The sequence below is a fragment of the Impatiens glandulifera genome, chromosome 7, assembly GCF_907164915.1.
Source record: "Impatiens glandulifera chromosome 7, dImpGla2.1, whole genome shotgun sequence".
NCBI lineage: Eukaryota > Viridiplantae > Streptophyta > Magnoliopsida > Ericales > Balsaminaceae > Impatiens > Impatiens glandulifera.
Window position 1 is genome coordinate 41,864,050 of NC_061868.1, and position 12,406 is coordinate 41,876,455.

The 12,406-nt window shown below is 28.7% G+C and overlaps 1 protein-coding gene across 1 annotated transcript; it reads right to left on the minus strand.

Annotated features, from left to right (window-relative positions):
* Positions 1–8,478: 8,478 nt before the first annotated feature.
* LOC124909937 (receptor-like protein 14) lies at positions 8,479–11,850 on the minus strand. The gene is made up of 7 exons (XM_047450564.1): positions 11,484–11,850; positions 11,252–11,410; positions 10,733–10,918; positions 10,543–10,605; positions 10,195–10,365; positions 9,995–10,066; positions 8,479–9,098 (listed from the first exon to the last, which is right to left on the minus strand). The coding sequence occupies exons 1-7, from the start codon at positions 11,848–11,850 to the stop codon at positions 8,479–8,481; spliced, it is 1,638 nt and encodes a 545-aa protein (XP_047306520.1).
* Positions 11,851–12,406: the final 556 nt, after the last annotated feature.

Below are 12,406 nucleotides of genomic sequence, written 5' to 3' on the forward strand. Positions count from 1 at the left end.
ATATCATATCTATATATATGAATAGATCTGATCGTATCGTTAATCTCATATTTGCCTCTTCTTTCAGCTGTAAGGATTAATTTCTTGTAGGCTTTGTTCTGGAGGCATATATTAATTAGAATATCGGAAGTGATTCATTTGAGCCTTGTGAATTTCTATTCTCTGGATCGACTCACTTTCTTTCTTACATGTGAATAGATCTGATCTAAAACTTAGCTTCGTTTCATTAATCTCATATTTGCCTCTTCTTTCAGAAGCAAGATTCAATTTCTTGTCGGCTTTGTTCTGGAGGCATATATCACCTGGAACTTGGAAGTGTTCTTTGTCCCAGGGATTATATATCTCTGGCACTTTTCGCTTTCTTTCTTACATTTGATCCAATATGTTCTTTAGATATTTGGAATCATACGCTTAATTCAGATCATCAAAGACTGAATCTGGGCAACGGTTTGGATCTTAATCGATCAAAATATATTCATACTTTGATATATCTAAAACTAGCAACCATTTATATTCTTATTAAATTTATCTTCATGAACAATTAGATTTTTGTATAGGAACACAACTAGTTAATCATTCTAAGATGCTAACTTCCTTTATGTCAGTCATCTCAAAATATTTCATCCTTAAGTTAAAACCAAATCATCAACATACAAGTTAGCCATCAATATTTTTCTTTTTGAGTTTTAGCAAAGTTGTGTCATATGAGCACTTTTTAAACTCTTATTTCTATGAAACAAGTTTCAATTCTGTTGAACTAAGACTTAGATCTTATTTTAATCTATACAACAATTTTTCTGGTTTATAAACTTTGTTCTCCAATTTTGTTGAGCAACTATTGCAATTATTATACGAATAATATCTTATAAATAATATATCAGATAACTACATGAGCAAATACTTCTTTATAATCTATGTCATATTCTTGAGTGTATGTTTTAACAACTAGTTTGACCTTATGTTCTTATGTTTATCAACTTCCCCATGCTCTTTGAGTTTGGTTTTAAGAACCCACTTTACTAATCTCTTTTTTCCTATAATTGGAAGCTTTATAGCTTTTAGGTATTATTTCTCTAGTTCACTAATATTCCTGATTCCTAGATCAAAAATAAAAGTAAAGTCACATCACTCCATTCCTCTTCAATTACATAGTTTTTTAGTTTTGTGCCATTCAAGCTCTTCTAACTCAGCTCTTCTAACTATTGATAGCTTCTAACTATTGATAGTAATAAGTTTGAGTTAGAAGATTCTAGTTCCTCTTTAAAAATCACAACCAAATCCATCCATTAAAATGCGTCATTTTTCAGCCTCCGGTTGATTGTTCATATTTTTTTATCTCTTATTTTTAAAATTTGATTTTAACATTATTTATAATTTTATAAAATAAATAAAATATATCAAAATTCATAATTTTTTAAGATCTATAAATAGAGACTAAAAAAAACTATTATATTTGAAAATTATTTATTATTTTTCAATTAAAAAATAAAAATAATTATTTATTATTTATTCATGATAAGATTTTTTTTTGTATGAATAACCAAAATCTTGGTCATAAAGCCTTTTTCATTTTCATGATCATGACTATTTTTCATTATCATGACTATGATCATTATCGAAAAATTGTTTATTGATAGAGATGCTCTAATAATAAATTTTTTTGTCATGATCATGAAAAGAGTTTTATGACTAAGATTTTGGTCATGACCAAAAAAATCTTAATCATGAATTAAAAAATATGGATAATTGTTGTAGTTATACATAATAATTTAGTATTAATTATTGATAATTATAAATAAACTAGGATAATTTGTAAGAAATTGAGAAAATTGTGATTTTTTTTTTCGAAATATAGCAAAAGTGGTCTTTATTTATAGATCTCGTAAAATTATTAATTTTGTTGTACTTTATTTATTTTTTAAAATTATAAATAATGCTAAAATTGGATTTTAAAGATAAGAGATAAAAAAATATGGATAACCAATCAGAGGCTTATTTGAAAAAACATTTCGACTCCGTAAATCCAATCATCCACATCTTCGCCGTTAAACCTTGGAAAATCAATCTTCGACAGTCTAGTTGGAGGTTGATACCTTTCCTCGTTATTAACTTTTCGATGTCTGACATTTTTGCCTCGTCTGCGATAACGATGATTATTACCTTGGAGATTTTGACCTTCATCTTGTAGTACTTGATTATTCCAAGTTGTACTTAGTCGGTTGATCGCATCGCTCATTGAAGTCATCATAGCATTCATCCTTTCGAATCGGGCCTCTTAAGCCAACAATCGTTTGTCTTGCGCTTGATTGTGGTTGCAAATTTCATTCAGCTCCCCGTCGATACGCGTTTCCACCATATTGGCAAGAACTTGCTCTGATACCAATGATATAGTGAGAAATAACTTAGTTATAAGTGAGAGATACTAATGATAAAGTAAATTTAAACTGATAATTTAGTTATAAGTGAGAGATACCTTGAATTTAAGTGGAGAGTAGAATATAATGGATGGTGAGAATGAGATTCACAATTGCAGTTTGCAATTGAAAGTATTAGGTGAGTAAGAAATTAACGATAAGGAAGAAGAAGATAGGAGATAGAAGATAGAGAGAGAAGTTGACCTTAGAAGGTTTTTGTAAAAATGCTGACAAATGACAGCATTTTATTACATGAGTTTGATTGTGACTTTGATCAAAATTTAACAAAAAGCAAGTCGCAATGAACTGATTGTTGTTTTGGTCATTGAATGACCAACCAATTGGTCATAATAAAGAACCAATTCCTGTTCTATCCACCTTTCAAACAATTTTTTCCAAACTACCTACCTTTTCATTCACATTCCCAAACTACCCAACTTTCTCTCTTTAAATCATTAATCAACATTTTAATTACACATCTTCCACATTAAATTTACTAATTACTTTATTTTATAAATACAAATATATATAATTAAAATTAATAATATATATTAAATAAAATATATTATATAAATATTAAAATAACCCATATATTTTATTTTTACTTAATTTTATAAATATAGTATATAATTAAAAACAAGCATTATAAATTAAATAATACAAATAAATATTATAAATTAAAAAAAATCATTACTTACACCTTTAATATTATATATTGAAATAAAATATATTATATTATATAAATATTAAAATAACACATATATTACATTAAATATTAAAATAATACATATATTTTATTTCTACTTAATTTTATAAATATAATATATATAATTAAAACTAAACCTACTAAATTAAATATCAAAATAAATATTATAAACTAAAATTAAATAAATAACATAAACCTTAAATAAAATAAAATAAAATAAACTAAACTAAACCTTAAAATAAATTACCTAAATCTTAAAATATTTATAAAAATATTAATTTAAAAAACCTTAAAATTACAATAAATTACAATAAACTTTAAAATATACATGTTATTTTAATATTTATGTAATATATGTATTATTTTAATATTTATATAATATAATATAATATATTTTATTTTATTTTAATAAATAATATAATATTAAAATTTTATGTAATGTAATTTATTTTAGTGTATAATATTTTATTTTAGTTTATAATATTTATTTGAATTATATTTATAATGTTTAATTTTAATTATATATATTAATATATATATATATATATTTGTATTTATAAAATAAAGTAATTAGTGAATTTAATAAGAAAGATGAGTAATTAAAAAGTTGATTAATGATTTAGAGGGAGAAAGGTGGGTAGTTTGGGAATGTGAATGAAAATGTGGATAGTTTGGGAAAAATTATTTAAAAGGTGGGTAGGACAGGAATTGGTTCCATAATAAACCCACACAATCAACGACAACCGGCATCATGACCCATGCTCTAACATATTCTTCTTTTGTTTCACTTTTTTCTTCGTCATACTACATTTAAAAATCACTCCATTATAAACTTCAGACATTTATTTCTTTTAGTCCCACTATTTTTTTTTTCTTTCTAATATCACATCTTTGTTTACAATGACTTTTCTTAACATTCGATCATAGAGTTTATATGCCTTAGATTCTCTACTAATGCCAAAAAAATATATAAAAATATGACTTTTATCATTAAGTTTATGTCTTCTTTGTACAAGAACTAAAGTGTGAGTTATGAAACCAAAATCCTTAAAGTGATTTATAAATTGTTTTATGTTTATGTACGGTAGAAGTGTGATTTTTGTTTATTGGCATGTTTTTTTTATAACTCCATTTTGTTGAGGAGTCACCCCACTTTTATTAATAAGAAGGCAAGACAGTGGTAGTTCACTCTCATTTTTAACCATTAGTTTGAAGTTATTAAATTTCCCAAACATTAAATTTTTCATATATAAAATACTCATATTTTTTTTTATTGTAATCATTAATATTTTTTTCCTCCATTAGAGGCTTAATAGGACCACAAAATCTGAGTAAATTAATTGCAGCTTTTTTTTTATGCTTCTCCACTTATTTTTCTTTGACTACTTCCTATGTTGTTTTCCAATTAGGCAGTGGGTGCATGTGTCTTCAAAAATGATGATTAAAGAGAGTCCTACCATATTTTGAGAATACATCTCTAAGATATTAAGATGTTTCATTCAATAGTGACATAACAAAGATTTATAATAAAAAACAGTTTGAAGACATGTAAATGTAGAGACTGCTTTTTTATTACTTAGTGTCATCTTTTCAGCATTAATCTTAAAGAATCTATTTGAGCTCATATTTGGGGTTATTATTAATCTTCTTCTCGGATGATAGATTTTACATTTATCGTCTAACACAATAAGTCATATACCCTTCTGTTGTAACTGACTCATATTCAAAATGTTGCATTTCAGCTCCGGAGCATAAAACATCTTCAATCAATTGTTTAATGCCATTCACTTTAAGTTGGATGCTTTATTTTCCCAATACAATAATCTTCATGTCATTTCCCATTTTTATAGAATGATTAAATTTTGTATCCAAATTTGTGAACCAATGTAGTTCCCCACACATGTGATTTGAGCCGCCTGAATCTAGAAACCATTCATTACTTTTGAGCCCTGCTTGTACTTTTGGTGGAACTTTTGTTGGAACCTTTAATTTACCATTAGCAATAAGTAGAACCTTTTCATCTTCATCCTTTTCAGCATAATTGGTTTTGTCCCACTCAGGACATTCAATTTGAAAATGTCCCAATTTCTTGCCCTTGAAACATTCAATACAGTGAATGTTAAATGCGTTCTTCTTCTCCCTTTATTCATCCCTATGCCTCTTCCATTAACAGAAGCATACATTCTCAAAGCCTGATTTTTTTCTTCTTTTTTATGGGCTTGAATTTCAACCAACGAGAGTTTTGTAGTTTATTGACTAATATAGTTCTGATATCTCTTGCTTCTTCTATCGAAACTGCAATGTAGGTAAACCTTTCAGTCAAGTTTCTCAAGATTCAATCAACGATAATGGTGTCCAACGTTGATTCTTCGTTGCTTCTCATATGGTTTGCAACAGTTGTAAACCTATCAAAATTGTCCTCGATAGTTTCGCCCTTCTTCATCTCTAGGATTTCAAATTCGTGTCTTAAAGTGTTGAAAAAAGATCTCTCGACCCTCTCATAGTCCCCAAATTTGCTCTTTAGAGACTACGGTCTAATATTTGTTCAAAAGTAACTTTGTGGATTGCTAGGTAGAGGAATTATTTCACTTTTCAATCTTTGGTTTTTAGTTTCTTCTATTTAAGTTTCACAGAGACGGTCCGCCCTTACGTGTTTTTCTACATTTTTCTCGATTAGATGTCACATGTAAAGGTGGATAACCTAGTAAGGCTGTTGTCGTTCATCTTGTCTATTCTTGTGAATTGAATGCGTCTTACTTCGACATTTTCGTATATAAATCAAACACTCAATTGTTTCTCTCTTTGATGATAGTTGGTGTAGCTCTAATACAAATTGTCTCACTTTGGTGATATGGTGATAGTTAGTGTAGCTCTAATACAAATTGTAAGTAAAAAAACAAGTAATTAAAACCCTTTTCTAACTTATAATCATATTAATAAAAGAGGGTCTTAAATACTAAGACAAATAATTGAAACCCTACACAATAGTAAACACTAATTAATTATTAAAGAAATTGTTAAACACTAACCCTCTATTAAATAAAGGGAAGAATGTCAATTTTATACACTAAGTTGTAAGAAGGTGTTAAATTTACTCATTAAGTATCAAAATTCTATTTATATATACTAACTTGTCAAAAAGTGTCAAATTTATTTAAAATAACGAAAAAGTTAAACGGAGTTAAAAAATTTGTCACATGTAATATCCACCTATTTTTTATTTATTTTTAATTTACATTACTTTAATTTTTTTCCATTCAAAAAAACATCCAAATTTTTTCTTTCTCTCTCTTTACCCAAACTCTTCATTCTAACTGTTCCTTTTCATCTCTTCCTCTCTAATATGAGCAGGGACGGAGCCAGGATTTGAAATCCACCCGGGCTAATATTTTTATACAAAATTTATCCGGGTTAACTTGATAATAATATCAAGTTTTAATATGAATGTTATCCTTTAACGACGGGAAACTCGTCAATAACGACGAGAAAATACTGTCGTTATGGTCAAAAACATACAAAGTATTTTAGGCTACCCGGGCTACAGTCCAGGTAGCTTTGTACATGGATCCGCCCCTGAATATGAGTAATCTATTTTTTATGAAATCTCTATAATGTTCACGAATACCATTTCTATAACTCTGATCATCTATTTTTGTTTAGGTTATAGCTCGTCTATTTTTGTTTAGGTTATAGCTGAAATTAAAATTGATCTTATAGAGTATGGGTTACTACAATGAAGATTAAATAATGAAATAATGAATTAATCATCTATAAAGATCTTTTAATTCTCAACTTTTTTCAGAAAATTAAAGAACCAGCTATGTCGAAGTTAGATAATAATATTATGACAGAAGAACAACCATGTGGCCAGAAAACTATGACGGCGGTGAAGGTGGCGGAACAGTCGATGAAATGTTCGAGATACCATTCTCCAAATACAAAATTATGTTACTACAACAACTACAGCCTCGCGCAATCGAGGCATTTCTGTAAGACTTGTAGAAGGTACTGGCAAAAGGTGGGGCCCTCCCTAGTGTATCGATCGACGGCGATGTTGGAAAAACAGGAAAATGAAATCTAGATCTAGCTTTTTATTTCATAATACTTACTCGTATTAAAGATGAAGAGTTAATGGATAAAGAGAAAGAAAAAATTGATAAGAAAAATTTGAATGTTTTGTTTGAATGGAAAAAAAATTAAAGTAATGTAAATTAAAAATAAATAAAAAATAGGTGGATATTACATGTTGCAAAATTTTTAACTTCGTTTAACCTTTCCGTTATTTTAAATAAATTTGACACTTTTTGACAAGTTAGTATATATAAATAGAATTTTGATATTTAATGAGTAAATTTGACACCTTCTTACAACTTGGTGTGTAAAATTGACATTCTTCCCATTAAATAAATTGTCAAACACTAACTTACTACTTAGAAACAAATTAAAATTAAAAGTAGTATAAATTTATTTAATCAATTAATTAAAAAAACATGTCCTAAATATGTGCAATTGGAATTAGGTAATCATACATACATTTTTAGTTAAACATATTCATACAAAAACAGCCTCCAATATTAGATCAGATTTCTTCCTGAAAACTTGTACAATTATTTCATTAGAGATAAGAAATACATTGATTAATAGTACATCCAACACAATTTAATTGATTGTGGAGATGATTATATTCGAACCTTAAAACACTTGTACAATGCATCTGATAAAAAATAGTAGGATGAAAACAAGATATTATCAATGAAATTAAACCACCTGTTACGCCAACGGGTATTAATCCAAAGCACGGCGATGAATCCCAAAATGTAGACAATATAGGTTGCCATAAATCTTGCATAAAATTCCTCTCTGTCGATAGTATACCATGCTTCATGATCCTCATCATGCAGTTCATCGTCATCATTATCATCGTTCTTCACCTTACAGTCTTTCTCCAATGGAGGTCCGCAGAGGAGGAATGGGTTACCTGCATAACTATCCCCTTTAAAGGTTGCAAATTGACCCTTCATATCTGGAAGTCTTCCCGATAGATTGTTATATGCTACAGAAAATGTCCCCATAAAATTGAGATTCACTAAGTTGGATGGAATTTCTCCACTGAGATTGTTGTGAGAAAGATCTAAACTCTCAATCTGCATTAAATTTGAAAATGTTTGAGGAATGGGTCCACTTAACCAATTGTGTGATAGATTGAGCGCATGGATGACACTCAGATTTCCTAGAACATTTGGAATATCTCCTTGCAAGTTGTTACATGATAGATTCAATCCAGACATCAATTCCAATAAGTCACCAGAATAGGAATCAACCCTGTACTTAGTCAAAATCATCATATCAGCCTTAAAATCATACGATGACAGTGATCGTCCGAGGAATTTGACCTGACATGTTGCTGTAGCTTATGTCAATGGATTCTAAATTTCGTCTTCCTAGACTCCAATTGAACAAGTTGTAGAATATATTGTCATCTAAATTATTATCTCGCATCGATAAAACATCGAGCTTAGTATTGTTTACCAACAACCAATTAGAAAATGAACCTTCTACTTTGTTGTGAGAGAGATCAAGGAACCGAAGATCCTTCTGGTAATGAAGAAACTTGGGGAATTCTTTCAAGTTGCAATTGGATAGCTTAAGATTCTTCAATTGAAACTTAGGAACCCAATCAACTAGATCAGATTCTATCACCAACTTATTACTGTAACTATTTATCAATATCTCTTCCAGCTTAGAAAAATTGGCAAAGGTTCTTAAAGAGAAAGATCCTTGTAGACTATTATCCCTTAGATTAATATATTTCAACGAGTTGAGATCTCTGAATAGAGATGAAGATATGTTTCCACTCAATTGATTATTTTGGACATTGAAATACTTCAAAAATGACAACTTGTTTAGGCAGATAGGGATGTCTTGTAGAAGATTGTAAGAAAGATCCAACTCTTGAAGTTTATTCATTTCACACAAACCTGTAAATAAATATATCACAAAATTAAATAATAACATAATTGTGAATTTTAAAAAATTATTCTAGAATGATATGAGATTTAATTTAATTGTTTATATTATTAATTATTATGGTTAGAACCATAATAATTATAAAAGGTTGATAAGAGTTAGATATTAATATTAGAGTAATGACAGAGAGAGTGCCGCTGGGGTAACGACTCTTACCTAAAAAAATAAGCCACGGTGTAAAAAAATTTTATCATGTAAAAAGTTAGAAAAAGAAAGTAAAAGAGAAAGGCATGTTTAGGACAAAATATTCCGAACATGGTCATGTTCAGGACAGAACGGTCCCGAACATGATCATGTTCGGGATAAAATGCTCTTGAATATGGTCATGTTCAGAACATAAGAGTCCTAAACATGTCAATGTCAGATACAGAATAGTCTCGAACATGTCTATATTCGAGACAGAACAGTCCTGAACATTGTCATATTCGGGACATAACAATCCCGAATATGTGTTTGGGACATAATGGTCCCGAACATGTATTTGTGACAAAACGATCCCGAACATGATCATGTTCGGGACAAAATGCCTTCGAATATGGTCATGTTCGGAACATAACAGTCTCAAAATGTCAATGTTCAGAACATAACGATTCTGAACATGACCATATTTGAGACAAAATGCTCCCGATCATGATCATGTTTAGGACAAAATGCTCTAGAACATGACTTTCTTTCTATCTTTTTATATTTATAATTTTATCTCTTTAACTTTTTACATGATAAATTTAATTTTTTTTTCACAATCAGTGGGAGTCACTGGGAGTTGCTGCCCCCATCCTCGTTCTCCCCATTATTCTTAATATTTTTAAAGAAAAATTTAAAAATTATTATAATATTATTTACTTACTTTGAGGTATGCTTCCATTTAATCTACAACCATCAAGGTTTAGAATTTCTAAATGATGATATCCAATTAAATCTGCATCATTAAGATATATAATTAAGCTTTTCCTGAATTATTTAATACTAGACTAGTTAAAGCAAGTCATTAAACATGCAATATAGTTAGGCTTTAGAAGGAATAATATTGAATTTTATATATGATACCTTGATTGGTGAGTGGACCTTCAATAGAAGGATTATAGCTTAGTTGGAGATTTTGAAGGTATGGCAAGGCACCAAGTGTGGCTAGCACATCTTTCTGTAATTGGTTGTAACTTAAATCAAGATTCCTAAGTTTGACCATCTTCTTAGAAAATGTTCTCATCACACCACCACCTTGATAATATGTAAAAAATAAATTAATTTAAGATTTATATATTTTATTAATTTTAATAAAGAAAATGGTGCACACATAAATTTCTATATATCTTTTCCATGCAACTAAATCTAATTAATCTACATTATGTATATTGTAGGCTTACTTCTGCATTTATGTATACATAATTAATTTACCTTCGCTGGTTAAGTTACAATATGCTAGATCCAACTCCTCTATTTGTTGTAGTGATTCCAGCACTATCAAAAATATTATATGTATCAAAGTTCAATCCACAAACAAAATATTACTATTATATAAAATGGAACAAATTATTTAGAGATTTATATAAAAGGCATATAAATGTTAATATTATTATTTACATACCTTCATTAAAAAAATTATGATCATCCATGAAATAATTCTCACTTAGAGAAAGTTTCCTTAGGGATGACAACGAACCCAAACAAGACACATTTATTTTCTTATGCTCGTACGATGAAGGGATATCATTGATATTGTCTGAAAGATATAACTCTTCTAATTTCTTTAATTTCAACAAAGGTTCACATTCTGCAAAAATTAACAAACAATTATAAATATATTTTATTAACTTTACTTGATGTATCTCATTTAGTTATAAACCAACAAATATTGAGTTAACAAAATTATTATTTTTAATAATGTTGGTACAAGAAAATTTTAATTAAATTAGAGAATTATTCATATATTCATTTAATTAAATTTAGAGTTGTTCAAATTTATTAACTGGTTTTGTCCTTTAAAAATAAAATTAAAAAATTTATTAACATATATTCAAATTTTAAATAACCTAATTAGAGATTCAAATAATAAGTACTATATTTTAAAAAAAATAAGTACAAATTAGAAGATTATTTAAGTTACCTTGAGATGAAAAACCATCATTGAATAAATGATTTCCAGATAGATCAATAATCTTGAGAGATTTAAGTGTACTCAAAGATGACAAAACACTAGCATGAAGTTGATTATTGTATATAAGGAGATACTCCAACTGCTTTAGAGTTGACAACTTTTGAATCCCTGTAAAAAAGTAAATAATTAACTTAATGAGGTGATATTCTATTATAGATATTAATTTTGTTTATATATATACCTGTTCCAATTGCTTCCATACTCCTCCCAGTAGAGTTTAAATCTGATCCTCGGGAGAGAATGGCACCCAACGAGAGTTGTAAGACGTGGCCAGTGACGGAATCACAAGTAACCCCTTCCCAGCTGCCATCACAACAGTCATGATGATGATCTACCCATGAAGTTAAGAAGGAGTTCAATCCTCTTGCTGCTGCTGCCTGCAGCCAAGCAGCTTTGAATTCCAGGAGAGATTTTCTTTCCTCCTCCTCAATGCAACCACCACCACCATCAAGATGATCATCCGCCAATATTATCAAATATGCATGACTAATAATTATTATTATCATTACCATCCAAAACCCACATGAACGTTTACACTTGATCACCATCTTTTTCTTCAATCAAACTAGCAGCTGTATACATCTGTGCTTAATTCAATTCAATGGTTCATATATACATATATATAATTGATCAAAGTCATGATCAACCTCTCACAAACACCACACATTGTAGGGGGTGGGTGGGGTGGGGGGCATATCATTAATTGTTTGTTGATTTTATTAGGATTAATGTGCAAGATAAATTCATATATATCATTGTCGAACTTCTGCTATATTTCAAACATATATACAATCACTTTGTCATTTCACATTAGCTAATAGTAAGTGTGAGTAAAAGACACTACTTTTACACAAATCATATTCAGACCCAAATTAAATCTATTCATTTAGTTACTAATATGGGTTCAAGATGAGTTGGGTCAGTCGGATATATATGAATTTGGTCAAATTATTTTTTTTTTTTTTTGTCTTGTTTAATAATATCTTAATAAGTTTAACATTTTTGTCTCGATTAAGACATTTTAACCAATATTTTACCCGTTATATCTGTTTAACAAAATTTTGACCAATTGTGCATTGTTTAACAAATATTTGACTTGTTATA